Source organism: Ascaphus truei, chromosome 17, assembly GCF_040206685.1.
Source record: "Ascaphus truei isolate aAscTru1 chromosome 17, aAscTru1.hap1, whole genome shotgun sequence".
NCBI lineage: Eukaryota > Metazoa > Chordata > Amphibia > Anura > Ascaphidae > Ascaphus > Ascaphus truei.
Genome location: NC_134499.1, coordinates 29,762,158 through 29,782,176, shown reverse-complemented (window position 1 = coordinate 29,782,176; position 20,019 = coordinate 29,762,158). Strand labels below are relative to the sequence as shown.

Sequence of the window (20,019 nt, the reverse complement as noted above, 5' to 3'; positions counted from 1 at the left end):
ACTTGAGGGCCAAGCCTAAGCAGTCTTCTGGCGCCAGAAGGTGTCTGGTGGAATAGCATCGCTAATATGGGCCTTGGTGTTTGGGTATAGATATGGCTTTCCTGTACTTGGATAATGTCTTCCCTTATTAGTCCTCATCAGGATTGGATTCAAATGATTATTGTTATGCTTTTCAAAAAGCATAAAATGGTCTCCGTTACAGAGCTGTATCCTGGATCTCCTCTTACCTCTCCCATCGTACTTTCAGTGTCTCGTTTGCTATCACCACCTCCTCTGTCGATCTCTCTATGGACGTACCCCAAGGGACTGTCCTGGGACCTCTTATCTTCTCTCTTATCTCTTTTCACACTCTCTTATCACATCTCTTGGGCTCAAGCATCACCTCTATGCTGACACACAAATTTACCTTTCAACCCCATACCTTACACCTGCTGTACAGACCAGAATCTGAATGTCTTTCCGCTATATCATCCTGGATCGCCCACCGCCGACTCAAACTTAACATGTTTACGTCTTTAATAGTACTAGCCTAAGGGCAGCATATACCCTAGGGATGAACCTGAGCACTGGTTAGTTGGCAGGGCACTGGTTAGTTGGAGGGGCACTGTTTAGTTGGAAGGGCTCTGGTTAGTTGGAGGGGCACTGGTTAGTTGGAAGGGCACTGGTTAGTTGGAAGAGCACTGGTTAGTAGGAAGAGCACTGGTTAGTTGGAAGGGCACTGGTTAGTTGGAAGGGCACTGGTTAGTTGGAAGGGCACTGGTTAGTTGGAAGGGCACTGGTTAGTTGGAACTGCACTGGTTAGTTGGAAGGGCACTGGTTAGTTGGAAGGGCACTGGTTAGTTGGAAGGGCACTGGTTAGTTGGAAGAGCACTGGTTAGTAGGAAGAGCACTGTTTTCAGAATGATCCACACACGTCCTTGGAAGAATGTCTGTAATGTGCTAGAAGTTGTAGTTCAGCTTTTGATACAGAACCACAAAGCGCCAAATCTCTTATTAGAATTTCTTTAGCCAGTTCACCCACATACAACCTGTTCTAATAGATAGAAATGCAGGCGAGTGACTGGATTTGGAAGGAGGATGAAAAAACTCCTCTACTCAATCATGCATCTTGTCCGTTGCTTGGCAGGTCCAATCTCCACATCGCTTCTATTTTACAAGATGAATGTCATTTTCAGTTCAGCCGCCTTCAAAGTTGTTTCCCTTCCCCATCCATTCACATATAAAACAAAGATTTAAACCCTGCGGTTTCGATTATATGGTAAAAAAAAAAATCTGAAAAGGTTTCATTTTCTTTAATCCTTAAACTGCTGCTGTCAGCTCTCAGAGAAAGAAGCTTGAATTCCAATAATCAGGTCAGACTGCAGTGTCTTCATCCTGGATTATCTGTATGGTCAGCAGCGCAAGGCTGACCTAAAGCCAATGTTCCATCCAAGTCCCTTTACCTTATCTTGTAATGAGTCATAGGTTTTTTGTTTTTCCCTTTTGGAGTTACCCATTTATAGTGGGAAGGCGGCCGTGAAAAGGGAAGCTTGGAAAGGTGCATTCACATTACATCTGACATACGTGTGGAACAAATACATTCAATCCCTTTTTGTATCCGGTTATCAGAATGCAAACGCTTCGTGCGAGTGTCACGTTTGCAGGTACAATCCGTGACGCGTTATTTTTATGGAAGGTGTCTCATCCTGTGAATATTCTGACTTTGCAAACTGTGACTTTTGAGTCCTGTGTGGTAATCGTCATTTTCTGCTCCTTGTTTTAATCCTAATTTGAATGTCTGTGATGTGTTTCTGGGCCAGGTGCGCAGATTATTGACCTGATGATGCTGGTGATAGACGTGACAAAGGGGATGCAGACGCAGTCCGCAGAATGTTTGGTCATTGGGCAGATCGCCTGCAATAAGATGGTGGTGGTTCTGAACAAAGTCGACCTGCTGGCAGAAAACAAGAGGCAGGCGGCCGTCGAGAAGATGACCAAGAAGATGCAGAAGACAATGGAGAACACAAAGTAAGTGATGGAGAAAGAGAAACTAGAACAATTACACATCGCATGTAAATGCATATTTAAGCCACAGGTTAGAGCAGGGGTGCGCAAACTGGGAAGCGCGGCAGTTGCAATGGCCCCGTACTCTTCCCAGAGGCATTTAAATAAAATTCAGGGGATCCGTGCGAGGCCTCTGCAACCTCAATTTACCGGGGTTCTGTGGTCTTCTGAACGCTTTGCTATGGCACATAAAATGACGCCCGGGGTCATGTGATGTACATGTACACGTCGAATGACGCTGCAGGGTGATGTGACATCACGTGACCCGTGGCGTCATTTGACGCCGGGTCAAAGAGAAGGGGGGGCGCGAACACTGGGGCTGTCGCACAGGGGGTGCGCAGCGCCAAAACTGTGCACCACTTGGTTAGTCATTCTGCCTATTTTCCCTACTTGTACCCTAGGCTCTAGAACAGAGGTGCGCAAACTGGGGGGCGCAACCCCCAGGGGGGGCGTGAGACTGCCGACGGGGGGGCGCGGGGTTTACAGAGGCTCCACGCGCTTCCCGAAGGCACTTTAATTGAGTGCCAGGGGAGCTGCAGGGCCTCTATAAACCTACTTACCTTGGATCCGGTGGCTTCCTTCCTGCGTCGCCATGGCAACGCGGCATCAAAATGACGCTGCAATGTCGTGACGCCACGTTACTATGGCAACGTGACGTCATGACGCCGGAGCGCAGGTAAGTGGGGGTTAGGGGGGGGCGCGGGAGTGAGGGGACCGCCGGCAGGGGGGCGCAGGGAAAAAAGTTTGCGCCCCCCTGCTCTAGAATAATGTGTGTGTGTGTGTTACCCATCCATGTCTTCAAACACCACTTTTTTTATCACCCTACATTACATCTGTTTTTTTTTTCCTGCTCTCCTAACCTCTGTTTTAGCCATAGATTCCTTTGTTAATCAGTACTTTCCGACATGAGGAAGAGAGGAGAACTCTCGAAAGCTTGTCCTATGACATAAATTGTTAGTCCAAATAAAAAAGGTATCACCTAATACTGTAGTACATATATATTTATTATATATATTTTATATACACACACACACACACACCCCTCCCCCTTGTAGGGGATCGGATGAACTGGAAAAGAATCTTGGAAGTCGCTGTCGTCGGCTCATAATAAACTTCGACATGTATCCCAGAGGCTGGAGCGCGTTGAGATTCCTCACTAACGCATCAGTGTTCCTCCTCTTTGTTCTTGGATCAGTATTTCACTTCGCACAGGATATGTCTGTGCTGCTGTTCCAGGAGAAACAGAACTGGTATTGGTGTGTAATCTTCACACACTGCAGCCACGCTTAACATTCTGCAGGTTGATAAAAACAATATAAACTAAACGCTTTTGACGCTCCAGCTCCAATAAAGATGGCTGCATGGCGTCATATTACGCTGCATTGCCATGACAGAACACTAAGTGACGTCACACGGCGTGACGTTGATGTAACTTAGGGTCCCGATGTCATGACAATGCGACATCATTTGACGCCGTGCAGCCATTTTTAATAGAGCTGCAGCTGAGACACGGAAGTTGCTGGGGAAGAATCAGGAGAATGCTGGGAGACGCCGCACCACCCCGCCGGTAACACCAGCGAGCAGGTAAAATGCACTCGCCCAAGGCGTGGGGGCGAGTGCGTTTGTCAAGCCCTGTATGTATGTATAGAAATAGATATACTGTGTATCACAAGTGATTTTTTTATTTGCTACATGCTATACGGTGGAGGTTTCTTGTCGCCTTTTTCACACACCATTATTTAAAATGTGTATGGTAAATCCTACCCAGCCTTGAAAATTGCAATGCCAGTACTACCATCCTTACACTGATGAAACCCGAAAAGTCTAAACTGCTGTCTGTGAGTGGTTTCTCTGGTTTTGCATCTAATCCCATTCTGTGCTTAAAAGCTGTGTGAACAGCGAGCATTGGCTTATAAAGGGTCCATATAAAATGTCTTTTGTGACACGGTGTGCTCATTTGCATGTAATTTCCCAGGACCCCTTGCTGCAGTGGAAGCACTGTATGCTAGGTGATAATGGTGAAAGGCAGGATTGCAGACCTGTCTAAGACATGTGACTGTGCTCACAAGTGATCTTATTGTGTGTGTGTGTGTGTGTGTGTGTGTGTGTGTGTGTGTGTGTGTGTGTGTGTGTGTGTGTGTGTGTGTGTGTGTGTGTAAGAACTATAAGCTCTACAGTGAACAATATCTAATAGTGTATAATAACACAATAAAATAAAGACTGTACAATCAACAATCAATATAGGGAGGTAGGTGCTAACCTGTGTCAAACCTTTCCCTAATTAATGCAGCCAATTAGGTCCTCGACCCCACAAGAGCCGAGAGGGTAGAGCTGTGGTATAATGACCTAGGCGCAGAACAAAAAAGAAGTGGGAGGGGTGAAGGGACAAACCTAAACATATGTCTAAAACAATGTCACTGGTGGAGGGTAAGGGATACACTCACAATTAGATGGATTAAATGGCCTTTGTCCAAAATCATTGGATCTGGAACAATCTTTAGTGCTGTCAGTTGTCTTGGAATCGAAATTTTCTTTTCCACACTTATGTCTTGCTACAGGATCCACACCGCCCTGAGGACACTTGTTCTCCGTTTCAAGGAGACACCATATAAAGGAAAGAATTGCGGTAAACAAACATAGTGTAAAACAATTTATTAAAATAATAAATCCCTATAAACATCTAGGTAATCAGCAAACACTTTGTGAATTGTAAAAAGGCAGTTGGAGAGTTTGTAGCCAAACCAAGTCTCTCACACTCAGCTCGTGTCCCTGTCTGCTAGTGTGCGTCTCGGAGAGTCACGGGACCCGCTTGGAGATTGGCTGGAGACTCTATCCTATCCGCTCTGTTCTCCCTGACAGCCGAACACTTCTGCGTCATGTGTGCCTCTCCAGATATCGCGAGCTGTCGCTGCTTCGCTTCCAATCCGTTCGCGGTCGGGATTATTTCTCTTCCTCTGTCCTCCTACTGCGTTATCACCAATCGCCCTACGCGTTTCACAGATGAGGCCTGACCCCTGAAGAAGTCTTACCTTTAAAAATTTTTTTTTTTTTTTTAAATCCTTTACAGTTGCCAGGTAATTTGGCTCTGAAACTGTTAAATACATTGTAGCATAATCCTCCATTAAAAATCTCAGTGCACTCAACAGGCTCTTCTTGGCCCATCTTGTGGGTATACGTTAATTTCCCCAGAATGAACCCCACCATGGCTCAGAATATGAGGCCCCTCCTCTCCCTCGCCGGAGACCGTATCCCCACGCTGAGCGCAAGAGACATTCTCATTGAAAGCGCGGCTCCGTCATGTCTCTGTTAATATGACCAGAGAACTATACATGTGGAGCTAATAATCAGAAGCCAGCATCCAAGAACAATAAAAGGGAGAGCACGTTTGGCGCTCCACTCTTCTGTTCCTTTCTCCACTTTGGTGCATGTCATGAATCGCCCACCCTGGTTTCACCACACTTTGTGGGGCCTTTGTATAATTGTACTGCACATCCCATTAACCCCCTTGGGTCCCAGAGGGGACTGGAAATGCATTTTTATCTGTGCGTGAGTACGAGTCAGATCTCTGTAAGATACTGAAACGAGAAAACCCAGTGCACTTTCCTATCTTTTGCTGCAAGAACATCGTTACCTTGTGATCTTACATGATATGTCAGTGCATTATAAATAAGCAATAATAATAATTTATTTGTGTGTGTATGTATATATATATATATATATATATATATACACACAGACACACAGACACACACACACAGACACACAGACACAGACACACAGACACAGACACACAGACACACACACACACACACAGTAGAATACCTCAGCAGAAGGGTAGGTGGTGCAAGGTAAAGGTAGATAATAGAAGTCATTGATGATCACCAAGGTGATCAGAATATCAGCACAGGGAGTAGAAGACATATCCCGACGTTTGATCCGGGGTAACAGGGTAAATCTGTGCTGTTCTGGTATTTTGATCACCTTCATGATCATTAATGACACATATAATTACTAATGTATGCAACACTGTACATTGAATTTTGCAGGCACAATTAGCCCCTGCCCCAAAGCTTACAATCTAATTTAAAGTGACTTGCCAGGGTCACAAGGAGACCTGACATTGGGATCTGAACTGGTTTCAAATCTTCAAAGGCAGTGACATTACCATTGAACTAGTACTTTGACCGGTAACAATAATGAACCCTCTCTTAGTTTCAAAACGTCTCTCACTCTGCTTTGATTCTCATTTGTTCCCAGGTTTCACGGATCTCCTATCATTCCAGTGGCTGCGAAGCCAGGGGGCCCCGAGAGTCCGGAGTCTGTGACAGCCCAGGGGGCCTCTGAACTCATAGCGGTAGGAACTGTATACGGTTATTTATGTAGAGAAGGTATATAGCCAGAGGAGGGATCAGAATGCAGAGTGTTCTATAATACAATGCAGGGGCGAGTTCACTAAACAAAAAGGAGGCAAAATCAAATCCTGTTGTGAGAGCTCACCCATCAAGAGACTAGAGCAGGGCTTTCCAACATTTTTTGGAGTAATAAACCCTGGAATTATATTGTACAATTCTGTGGAATCCCCCCAACCCCCTCTAATAGCGTGTCTGAGATCAGATGCATTGTAAGGAACCCCAACCCTCTCTAATAGCGCGTCTGAGATCAGTTACATTGTAAGGAACCCCAACCCTCTCTAATAGCGCGTCTGAGATCAGTTGCATTGTAAGGAACCCCAACCCTCTCTAATAGTGCGTCTGAGATCAGTTGCATTGTAAGAAACCCCAACCCTCTCTAATAGCGCGTCTGCGATCAGATGCATTGTAAGGAACCCCAACCCTTTCTAATCGCGCGTCTGAGATCAGATGTATTGTAAGGAATCCCAACCCTCTCTAATAGTGCGTCTGAGATCAGATGCATTGTAAGGAACCCCAACCCTCTCTAATCGCGCGTCTGAGATCAGATGTATTGTAAGGAACCCCAACCCTCTCTAGTAGCATGTCTGGGATCAGATGCATTGTAAGAAACCCCAACCCTCTCTAATAGCGCGTCTGAGATCAGATGCATTGTAAGGAACCCCAACCCTCTCTAATAGCATGTCTGAGATCAGATGCATTGTAAGGAACCCCAACCCTCTCTAATAGCGCGTCTGAGATCAGATGCATTGTAAGGAACCCCAACCCTCTCTAATAGCGCGTCTGAGATCAGATGCATTGTAAGGAACCCCAACCCTCTCTAATAGCGCGCCTGAGATCAGGTGCATTGTAAGGAACCCCAACCCTCTCTAATAGCGCGTCTGTGAACAGATGCATTGTAAGGAACCCCAACCCTCTCTAATAGCGCGTCTGAGATCAGATGCATTGTAAGGAACCCCAACCCTCTCTAATAGCGTGTCTGAGATCAGATGCATTGTAAGGAACCCCAACCCTCTCTAATAGCGTGTCTGAGATCAGATGCATTGTAAGGAACCCCAACCCTCTCTAATAGCGTGTCTGAGATCAGATGCATTGTAAGGAACCCCAACCCTCTCTAATAGCATGTCTGAGATCAGATGCATTTTAAATTCTTCTGTATTCACTACAATTTTCAAATGACCTAAAAATTGCAGGGAACCCTTTAGGGGTGCCTAGGAAGACCAAGGGTTCCTAGAAAACCCTGCTGAAAAACACTAGACTGAACTGGGGGAGAGGGGGGGCAACATTTTCTGGGGGCGGAACTAACAGTGGCCCTGCGCTCTTCCCCATAACTTTTATATTAAATACCAGGGGGGCGCGGGAGGCCTCTGTAAGTTTTTACCTTGTCTCAGGAGGCTTCTGGCGGCGTTTTTAGCAGCGTGGCGTCCAATGAGGCCGCGGGGGTCACATGATGTGGTGCTGCCATGGCAGCGTGACGTCATATGATGTCGTGATGTCAGAAAATCCCGGGGGGTGGGGGGGAGAGCAGGCAGGGGGGCACAGACAAAAAAAGTTTGCGCGGCCCTGGACTAGACTATATAATGGGGAAAAATCATGAAAGAAAATCCACAGAACTAGTATGTGAAAACTTACATTTATTAGTGAAGCGGGCAGCAGGAAACAAATACACCAGCAATGTTTCAAATCGTAATTATCCTTTCTCAAGCTCTAATTAGAGTGAACTATATTTTTCAGTTCATTTTCTATTTTTGGCACTTGAATTCTCTATATTTCTACCTTTTTTCCCCAAAGCTGTTTCATTGTTCGACATCAATAGTATATCATGAGGATTAAATGACCAGCAAGTCCAACAGCAACAAAAATAACCTGACAAACACAACTACAATTTCCTCTTAGAAAGACTCCCTGTTGCAGTTTTTCTTTAGGGATATTTTGGTCTCCAAGAATATGAAGGTTCTCGTATCTGCTCACGTTCAAGGTGCAATACAGCGAGATCCCTCCATATAACTTCATCTCTAGTATTACTAAATGTAGTTTGGAATTCAACCAGGTGGCTGCCTGCAATGGGTTGGCAGGCAGAAGGTTAAGCTTTGACAGCTTTTCACATGTAAACCCCCAAATCCTAACCCCAAGCAGCACGAGAACAACCAGCGCCGACGTACCCCACTGCTGATATGAGTCTCCTATTTTAATTTCTAGAGCAATTTAAGAGTTCATTGGTGAGTTATGAAGTAACCCTATCGAAGAGCAGAAATATCATATTTTAGAGAACCACTGGAGGATTTTGCACAAAGAAAGGGATACAGATGAACAATGAAACAGAAGCACATGTTGTACAGGACAAATATGTATTTGTGCATCTTCTTGGAGAGCCAGAGGAATTTGCTGTCAGTAGATATATACACCTCATCCTCCAAGACAGGGTTTCACACAGTACAACAGAGCCCTTAAGCCTCATCGCTATTTACCATGGACTAGCGTCCTTTTGAGCTCTGTCCTCTTACCGCTTGCCTTGGGACACACAGTGCAAGCTCGTTGAGGTCAGAGACTCCCTAGGTCATGTTAGGTCAGAGTTCATGCGGTGGGATGTTCGTGGCTTGCAGTCTCCCAGCAGTGACTCCCCGTGCGATATTTATTTCTGTAATGCTGCTTTCCGTTAAGCATCTGAGATTTCACATTGTGATTGTGGAGACTCGCATCCCCCTGCAGGCATCGAGTACAGAAATTCCTAGAGAAACTCTTCCTGCGTTTAAAACACACACACTTTTTTGGGGGGGGGGGGAAGCTTTGGTATTTAAACCTCTTTTATAAGACTGCATTCCAATTTCTTTTCTGCTGGTGTAATGATTTTGTTGCTTAGTAATAATACTCTTATTATATAGTCCTGGAGGGGGCTGACGCATAGAACTATATAACGATAAAGGAAACATTCACTCTCAATAAATAAAAACAGGCTTACAAATGCATCCTGCATTTATTTGATCCCTTTCAGTGCACTGTAGTAGTTTTATTGAGACCAACTTCTTGGTTAAAATATATGCAGTATGTACTGTACTTTTACATAAAGTCCCATCTGAAGTCTTGTCCCTTGGGAATGGCAGATTTAAGGTAAGGAGTAACACCATTGAAAAGTTGGTTTTCACCTCAACTAAGAGCTTTAAACAAACAAAACAAAAAAAAACCCTTAAATATTCCGGTATGTGAAAGGTGAATGTAAACAGCGGAAGTCTTAGAGACGGGAATGTTTTCCTAATTGTGTAACGAACGCTGCAAAGAAATCTTTCCCAGAACACATCAGAGATATTTTGTTTTAAGAAAGACCCCCAAATCCTATACATTTCCTGGAAGGAGATCATGCATACGCGAAGGTCGTTTCAAAGTCGTGTGGGCGGCAGGGACTCCCTTGTGGCCCATTTTGCAAAAGCTGAAAAGTAGGAGAATTTCAAGAGACTATAACGCAGCTAATTTTAACCAGTGAATGCGATTTGTGCCTTTTTATTATTATTATTATTATTATTTGTATGTAAATATTTAATATATCCCTGCTCAGCATAACAAGGTGTTAAGAAATCAACAAGCTAATGATAAGAGACATCGAACAGTTGAATGTTTATGCAATGTCCTTGATGGGACCTATTTAGGATATATGCTCCACCAGTGGTTTAAAACATATTGTTATCCCATTGCACAGTCAAGTTTGGCCCTAGTGGGGGAACCTATTCTTCTAATTTGTAACCACTCGTAATTTGTAAATAATGATCTCTCTTCTCTCGTCCCTTTTCACTTCCTTGCTGGGGTGAAGATATTTCACGAAGTGGCACCCCTGATTGCCTCGTGGCTGGGACGCAGACTTTCCTCCCGTTCACGTGGCTCCTCCTTGTCACCCCTCTTTGCTCCCTTGCACTTTGTGTGACCCCCCCTCTCTCCCTCCTGTTCTTTTCCACATCTCCAGCTCCTGAAGTCTCAAGCCTACCTGCCACATCGAGACCCCTCGGGACCCTTTCTCATGGCCGTCGACCACTGTTTCTCCATCAAGGGTCAGGGCACGGTGATGACAGGCACAATCCTCTCTGGATCCGTCAACCTCAGTGATAGCGTGGAGATACCAGCTCTGAAGGTAGGTGCTCTTCCTAACCTCTTTCCCCCTGGAGTGAAGTAAACATACAAGCTACAAACCTCCAGCTACAGCATCCAAAAACAAAGTAGCAATCACTGTAGACAGCAAAACTAAATATATGACCAGCATAACAAACAGTGAAAGTATCAGAAATTCAGAACATTTAATATATGCCGAGCATCTCTGAGGTTCGCTCCTAAAACCCTATGAACCCTATAAACTTGTTGTCTTTTAATTCAAACTAATATGCGCCATTAATGAGCAGAGCATGGGGAGTGTGGGTCAAAGTAGGAACAGAACTATTCTAATGATCAGAAATGAAGTTGCAAAGAGGTTCTGAACCTGTAGTTCATGGACCGGCTCTGGTTTTGTGCCTCAGTCATCGCTTTGATTTTTGTGTCTGTGTTTAAGGAGCATGTGATTTATGTCTGTATAATGTGGGCATGTAACGTCTGTGTCCCGGTCTTTGAGACACGGTGGCTTCTATTTCCCAAAAATTGTCTCTGTCCGTGGATTTTAATAAGTAAGCAGAAAAAATCTGCTTACTGTCAGTGATGTATTAAAAAACCGAAAGTTAAAAAAAGTAGTGGAACTCCATACCCCCTTATGCCATTGCACGTCTGTCCCTGTATGTTTTTGTCTGTAAGAGTACTTATCCCGAATTTAGAGTTCATTGGTCCCAATATAGATGGAGATAAATAAAAGTTGGGATACACTGCTGAGACTATACGACTTGGAAGGAAACACATTTCACAACACAGGTCCGCGACTCCTGCTGACCCTGACATTTACCAAACACTTTGGGGTCTGTGACTGACAGCTCGTGCCCACTGGGCATTGGGACGCAGCGTTTAAAAAGGAAAGAAAACAAGGGAGCACTTTCACCAAAGAAAGCAACTCCACTTTTGTCAACTTACACTAATGGGTTTCGACATCCTTGACCGATTGAACCTGTCCATGGAAAGGACACTGCGGTTCAAAGCTAGGTGTCACCCCTCCCACTCCCGCTCTGCTGCTGTTAAAGGGGACAAGTGCCCGTGTCACACGTATGTAGGGGGAAGATGTCTTTGCAGCGGTTCAGCATTAGTATAGATCAGTGGTTTTCAACTTTTTTTTGGTTAAGGAACCCTATAATTATGAAATTCTGCTGAACCCCAACCCTCTCTAATAGCGCGTCTGAGATCAGATGCATTGTAAGGAACCCCAACCCTCTCTAATAGTGCGTCTGGGATCAGATGCATTGTAAGGAACCCCAACCCTCTCTAATAGCATCTGAGATCAGATGCATTGTAAGGAACCCCAACCCTCTCTAATAGCGCGTATGGGATCAGATGCATTGTAAGGAACCTCAACCCCCACTAATAGCGCCTCTGAGATCAGATGTATTGTAAAATCTTCTGGTATAGAGGGCCACTTCAGTTAATCACTCTTAATCCATTCAGTGCTGGTGGAACATGCAACAAGTTGCAGCTGGGGTGGGGTTATCAGAGACGTAATAGAGGTGGGAATAGGGGCCTCACTGGTCTGGTTGGCCCCAGTACTCTGACAACCTACAGTGGATCCTGCCTGTAAGTGTGCGCAAACTGCTTGAGCTGCGCCCCCCTGCCCGGGAGCTGCAGCGTTTGTACCCTCCCTCCCCCAATGACTCGGCGTCAAATGATGTCGTGGGTCATGTGACGTAACCCCGCCGCGTCATTTGACGTGCGTGGCCATGGCGACGTGTGACATCACATGATCCCGCGGCGAAGACCCGCAGAGATCACGTAAGTGAGTTAGAGGCCTCACACCTCCCCCGGCCTCTGTAATCGCCCGCGACCCCCCTTCAAATTCTCTCGCCCCCCAGTTTGCGCACCGCTGTGTTAGAGCTTCAAATAGGTCAAGGGACAGTGGTTGCAAACCCTTCCATGTTATGATCTATATACATTTATTTCCTGGGTTATGTTGGACCCCCCGCCCCCCCCCCCCCCCCCAGATTTTTTTTTTAACTGCGTCCATTTTAAAACCCCAGGAAAAAGAATGAAAAAGAATGTACAGTACTACAATAGAGCTCTTGTTTCAACTGCAGTTGGAAAAATAAAATACATTAGGTGGGATTGTTTCTTTGATTTAAAGGTCCATGTTTGCTTCAATATGTCAAGAAGTTTTAATTCCTGCCTTGTCTCCATTACCCACTTCACTGGTCACTTTGTTTAAGTGACCGGTGTCTAAGAACGTCCTCTCCAGCAGAGCGAAGGGGACAGGGAAGGGACATGCTGAGGGTTTGTACTTTTAACTCGAGCGCGCTGGTTCCTTCTCGGAAATCAATAAAACCCATCCCAGCGAAGGCATTTCTCGGGGCTCATTTACTCCCTGCAGCGTGTCCCACTCCGCTCCCCTTAACATATATGTATATAGGATGGCGTCACCGCCTGGCTGTTCATAAGAAATGAAAGAGCAATAGTTTCTCCCTACCCATTAAAGGGAACATTTTTGTTATGGAAATAAAACACATTTCTTTCTCACACTGAGATTCAACTACCGCTGTACAATGCAGCACGGACTTTCATTCTGGAAATGATGTCGTTAACACTTCTAACTTAGAGAGAGCTGCTGTACAGTAATGGCAGGTTCAGGAGATAGCGACATTTGTTTTAAAATTGCTATCTGGTATGTTTTAGCGCAATGCTAGGGCAGCTTTCAGTAAATAGGTTAATGCAGGGGTTCTCGGCTCCAGTCCTCAAGACGACCCCCCACCCCTCTCCCCAACAGGTCAGGTTTTCAGGATCTCCCAGTTTCTGCACAGGTGGCTCAATCAGTCCCTGCTTCAGCACAGGTTGTTCAATCAGTGACCTCAGTCTTTGACTGAGCCACTGATTGAGTCATCTGTGCTGAAACAAGGATAGCCATAAAACCTGACCTGTTGGGGAGGGGGGTTGGTTGGGGTCTTGAGAACCACTGGGTTATTGGACCAAACCTTCTTTCTTACGTGTAGTTTAAACATGAAGTTGTCATACCTTGGAAGCCTTTCGTTCACATACAATGAGACAATTATCCAGGATTCAATTGCACAAGTCCCAAGAGCTTGCAATCTGCTTTGTGGAACCTGAGTTTTCCTAAAGGGTTTTATCCCAAAAGAACCTTAACAGGGCAACTCATTAAATGCGCCCTCAATCACCGTCACAGTGCTCAATATTAAATGATTAATCTCAGAATTGCTTCATTTGACGGCGGGCCCAATGGATATCGTGCATTTATATTTAGCAAGGATATCACAATTTACCACCAAACCCACTTGAGTAGATGGAACCATGAGAATTGTAACCACTCTCAATAGGTTCCTGAAGAGCAAGCTGGGTAGTTATCCGGAGAGCAGAAACTGCTAGTATTGGGCCACGCCGTATGTGACGAGTCGCATCTCTTTTATGGGAAGACCGTCTCCTGCTATTTTAGCTTCTGCAGTTCCGTGGTGTTCAATGTTCTTCTCACCAGGCAGAACTTTTCAGTTAACATGTGGTTTTTGCTTTAAAACCCGTGAAACAATGATTTGGGTCACGAGACGTTGCTACATTCCAGCGGAAGTCCAAATGGCAAGAACCTTCGGTGGGTTCCACATCTTCAATCTTTCAAAGTATAATTTAACAAACGAACTTGTAAAGTTTCATGTACAAACGTTCGTTAGTCCGATAAAGGCACTGATGACGTGCTCATTAATCTAGAGCAATTACACTGAAACAATCCTCTTTGTCCCCCTCACATCTTTGACTTCTGGGTTTGGGGACTTGTTTGAGGGATGAACGCGTGTGAATGTTTTTTTCCTCCTCATACCATTCACAAATAAGTGAGAGGTTGCGGCAGCATTCACCAAAAATGTGAAATAAAGCTGGACAATGAATAGGGTATTGTAGCCAGTTCCGGACATGAAAGGCAGATACCATCAGATACAATCAGAAATGATAGGAGCATTTTGAAAGATTGATTGTCGGTCTATGGGAGAGGATATGGAGGAGGCAGCACAGACTACGCTCCCTTCTTATGTTCTGTGATTGGGATAGGACCAAAAACTTATCTTGTTACATTGTGGCAGAAAATCATTGTACAAGAAAGGTACCATTTGCCCTTCTATTGGGGTATGTAGAGATATGACATGATACACTTTGCCAACACAACCATGGAATTCTATGGAGAGGGAAAGTTTGTTATTTAGCTATTTCCTCTCCCCGTCCCCCATTGGGTAGGGTTGCCACATTTAAATTTTTAGAATACAGCGTTAATCCAGTATGCGAGTGTGACGTCATAATGAGCGATGAATGATTTGCTAACGCTTCGAGCTGTATGGTATCTCCAGCTAACCGCTATGTCCTTTGGTTTTTCTTATCTCTCCTCTTGACGGGACAGGGAAAGACGCGCACTGAACTAACACGTATCGGTGGGAGAAAAAGTCACGCCTATAGGGGTGGGGGTCATGGTACCAGGCAGGGTCCTAATATTATTATTATTTTATTAATTCAGTAAGGCGACATCTATCGGAAAAGGGAACTATTACACTCAGGTATAAATCTATTCCGTTCTTAGGACTGATTTCATTACAGTCCTTTTAAGTTCAGTCGTTTCACGTCAAAGCGCTAAAATACGGGACAATTCTGCGTCCCGACAGACTTTGCCGGGACAAGTCAATGAAATAAGGGACAATGCCATATATACAGGATGTCTGGCTACCAACCCTACCCTTGGGATTTAACATGTACGTATTTTATCAAACCATGATTTCCTATAAAGAACGTGACCACCATGTTTTCCTGTACCCCAACAAACACCGTATAACGATGGAGAGTTACAAAGTATAAAAATAGAAGTCATCTTTATTATCCCAGTAAGCATTTGACACGGCCTGGCTACTTGTTTTTACTCTCTCCTAAGAGCTCCAGTCATCAAGGACCACCAACAGGGCAGATTTGTAGGATATCCCTGCTTCAGCATAGGTGTCTGAGCCACTGATTGTCACCTGTGCTGAAGCAGGGATATCTGTAAAACCTGATCTGTTGGTGCCCCTTTAGGACTGAAGTTGGCCAGTCTTCGACTGAGCCACTGATTGAGCCACCTGTGCTGAAGCAGGGATATCCTGAAAACCTGACCTGTTCGTAGCCCTTGAGGACTGGAGTTGGCCACCCCTGCAGTAATTGGCACTTTTAACCCATTAGTTGCTCTGCAGTGCATTGCAGATAAGGGTTTAAAGGGACAGCCCGTGACCAGGATCCCATAGACTGGCTGCGGTCAGGGGAGACGTTGAGGTGAGGAAGATGAAACAAGGCGGATAAGTTGTTACTTGATCCTTCCGGAGTCGCTCGCGTCCAATATCCTGAAAGGCCTGGAAGTTTTCAGAAGTTGCGTGTGTGATTTTCTCTCTCGCCTTACATTTTTGTTCTGCACGTTTCCTTTCAGAACTCCTAAAATCCTCTGCACATCATATGAAGCACTTACAGTGCTGACTAGCACACGCCTGCGACCAGGCAGTAACCGCCCTGCTGCTTACATTAAACAGGCAGATGAAAGCAGCTGGTCCTGCACAGACCTCACTGATGATTAGCACATAGCCGTGCAAAGCGGCTCAGAGTATGGCCAGGACGAATGTGTTGTTGTATAGTGCAAACTTCCTGCGCTGCGCCTCCCCTGCCTGCTCTCCCCCTGTATCGCGCCCCCCCCTGCAGCGTCAAATGACTCATCTGCGTCATGTGACGTCACGTGACCCATAGCACCATTTGACACCGCATCTCCGTGGCAACCGGTGTCAAATGACGCAGAGGGCTCGTGGGACGTCAAACTCCAGTCCTCACGGGCCACCAACAGGTCAGGTTTTAAGGATATCCCTGCTTCAGCACAGTTGGCTCAGTCGAAGACTGCTGAAGCAGGGATATCCTTTAAAGCCGACCTGTTGGTGGCCCCTGAGGACTGGAGTTGCGCCCCCTGGCATAGTACAGCAGTGCAATGAATGAAGCCGCGCATGGGAGAATAAAACATGTACATTTGTCCTCACTAATTAGATTATATTCCTTATTGTTTCATTATTCTTGTGGGTGCCCAGGAACAATCACAACTGGCACAGGCTTTCATACTGGCGCTCTCAATTCATAGGACAGTACCACTGCTATGTAGCATCTCCTCCCCATCCAGATTTTATAAACATTACTGTTTCTTAATTAAATATTAACTTTATGAAAGCTCTCCACATTTAAATATATATAGAAAGGCGGGGTTGCAGACCTGTCTAAGCCATGCAAATGAGCTTACAGTAATATTTCCACTTGAGATACATATATATAGATAGATATCTATCTATCTATCTATCTATCTATCTATCTATCTATATATATATATATATACATATACACACACACACACACACACCCACACCCACACCCAATAAAGAATATCACTTGTGAGCACATTTACATGTCCTTGACAGGTCTGCAACCCTGCCTATCAACCATTGTCACCCAGCATACAGTGCTTCCACTGCAGCAAGGGATTCTGGGAAATGACATGCAAATGAGCACACAACGTGTCACCTTTTGCCTGTAAAGCCATTTACATGGAGCCCATATAAGCAAATGCAACGCTGTTCACACAGCTTTTGAGCACAGCATGGGACTAGCAAAACCAATAAAACCACTCACAGGCATGTTTCAACCTCGATGGGTATCATCAGTGTGAGGTTGGTTATAATATATACATATTGTATTTCATAGTAATGAGTTGTTGGGTGCTCTGGGTTAATAACATCTTGGCCACCATTGAGACCAGCTCTTTGCATGGTTGTGCCTGAACTTGAGACTGCACATTTCAGGGAGAAAAGCATAACCCCCACCCCACCCCATCCCACCCTCTCCGCTCCTGCTGCAGGTTCTGAAACAGTTGCTGTTCATATTTGTATGGAGGTTCCTGCTTCTGATTATCCTCAGGGTGGCTGTAGGAAAGAGCGGGAGGGGGAAATAATACGTGGAGATCGCTCCACGAACCACACAAGTTCATAGTGTCTGGCAATATTCCCACTGATCATAAGGAACAGGAAAGCCGCTCTGCGTAAGCCCCATACCGGGGCCGTGTGTAGCATTGCTGTGCAATGTGAAAGGGTTCACCACACCATCTGCTCCTTGCAACACGTGAGAGAGAGACATGCAAGTCCTCCCAATGGGCTCGAGATTTCACCCTTTCTCCTTCTAGTTGAGCTTCTGCTGCTAAGGCAAAGAGTAGGTGCTGTCAGCTGCTAATCTCATTGGCCCCTTCTTCAGTATGCCACGAAGCCGTCTTCTCTGTGCTGGTGCAAACTTTAGCCCCATTCATTTGAATCAGGCAGGAATTCTCCTGAGCAAATGTAAGAATCCTTCACAGCATGTTTAGTTGGGGTCTCCTATCTCACAACCTCATTTCCACACCCCTTATAGTCTATATATAACCTTGTTATAATGTTCGTCCGAGGGGTTTTTATATGATTGTGTTGACTTATCATTATTCAAGTTGTTTATTTACCCCTTCGCCAAACGGAGACAATTTATCATTCTCTTGTACATAGATGAGGTTGAAAAAAGACATGCGTCCATCAAGTTCAATCTATGCTAAATTTAGACAACAGATACTTTAGCCTATATCTATACTTACTTATTGATCCAGAACTTATTGTAGTTCTGGGTTTTCTTTTATATTTGATAAGTTGTGTATTTATTGTTCAACCCCTATTTTGATCAATTGTAGCATGTTCAGTCATTATGTATGTATGTATGTCTTTATTTATATAGCGCCATTAATGTACATAGCGCTTCACAGCAGTAATACACGTGACAATCATATAAATAATATAAATTACACAATGGGGAGAAGTGCTTCAGACATAAAAGTAACATTTAGGAAAGGGAGTCCCTGCTCCGAAGAGCTTACAATCTAATTGGTTGGTCGGAAGAACGTACAGAGACAGTAGGAGGGCGTTCTGGTAAGTGCGTCTGGAAGGGGCCAAGGTTAATGTATGAGGTGTTAATTATCAGCCATGGAGCTACTCGTATGTTTCCTTAATCTGGTGTATTATAAGATGGGTCTTCAAGGTGGATAGAGAGGGTGCTAGTCGGGTATTGAGGGAAGGGCATTCCAGAGGTGCGGGGCAGTCAGTGAGAAAGGTTTAAGGCGGGAGAGGGCATTAGCTACAAAGTGGTAGAGAGAAGACATCCTTGAGCAGAAAGTAAGAGTTGGGATGGTACATAGCGAGAAATTAGGGCTGAGATGTAAGGAGGGGCAGAAGAGTGAGGAGGAGAATTGAGTGTGAGATGCGGGATTTTATAGGAAGCCAGGAGAGGGATTTCAGCAGGGGAGACACTGAGACAGATTTAGGAAAGAGCAGAGTGATTCTGGCAGCAGCATTAAGGATAGATTGTAGGGGAGACAGGTGAGAGGCAGGAAGGTCGGACAGCAGGAGGTTACAGTAATCTAGACGGGAGAGAATGAGGGCCTGGGTCAGAGTTTTAGCAGTCGAGCAACAGAGGAAAGGGTGTATCTTTGTAACATTGTGGAGGAAAAAACAACAGTTTTTTGCTACCATTTGAATGTGAGAGATGAGTCAAGTGTGACCCCCTAGGCAGCGTGCTTGGGCTACTGGGTGAATGATAGTATAAGTAAACAATAATAGCATTCCTATTAATGTTTAGTATATTTATCTTGTATAGCCCTGGAGTGCTCACAGCGCTGCACAAAGATTATTATTAATATTATTTTAGCACAAATAAACAATTCTATCGTTGTTTTAAATCCAGCAGCTCTGTGGAGACAGTGACTTGCGTAAGGTTACAAACCGAGACAATCGTCCTGGTTGCCCCTTTGTAAGTGGTTTCTTTCAAGATTTATCGAATTTGACCAAAACCCCTTAAAAAAAAGTTTCGCAAATTCGCACGTGCTTCTGAGAAATCCGGTGGAAAACCCCACAACGGAGACACTTCGGACCTTTTTATAGTCTTGGGAACTAAAATAATTTCATACAAATTTATAGCAACTAGTGACTAATTTTGCCCTATTTTTAATTATTGGATTAACCGTTATTTGCAAATGTTGCCTTGTTTATAGGTAGAGATGGGTGAATTTTCAGGGCGGATTTGGATCGGCCGGTTCTTTTGGTCCTCGGATTTCAGCAGATCAGTCTCACAAATGTTTTTTTTTTTTAACACCGTCAATCCATCTTCAGATTCCGCAATCCGCTGACGGATTTTAAGAATCCAATCCGTGGATGTGCGGATTGCTGAATCCGCGGATTCGATTCTTAGAATCCGTCTGCGCATTGCGGAATCCGCAAATGGATTGTTGTATCCAATGGCAGTTCCGCGTTAATTTGCACGGATTTAAACGGTAGCAATCCGTCGGCGGATTTCACACAGCGGAACGTGTTTTGAATGTAAAATTTGGAAGAATTATGGGGAGACCGATCTGGACGGGTTCGCC

At 44.9% G+C, this 20,019-nt stretch overlaps 1 protein-coding gene across 14 annotated transcripts in view; it reads left to right on the top strand.

Moving 5' to 3' along the window:
- Positions 1-20,019, top strand: part of EEFSEC (eukaryotic elongation factor, selenocysteine-tRNA specific) — a 137,548-nt gene that overhangs the window by 22,184 nt on the left and 95,345 nt on the right. For all 14 annotated transcript variants that reach the window (XR_012788608.1, XR_012788609.1, XR_012788605.1 and 11 more), the window contains 3 exons: positions 1,800-2,007; positions 6,301-6,397; positions 10,405-10,569. Coding sequence is in view for 7 of the 14 variants with exons in the window: in XM_075574562.1 (XP_075430677.1) it covers positions 1,800-2,007; positions 6,301-6,397; positions 10,405-10,569 (470 nt within the window). In the remaining 7 variants the exon portion in view is untranslated. The remainder of the gene's footprint in view (positions 1-1,799; positions 2,008-6,300; positions 6,398-10,404; positions 10,570-20,019) is intronic.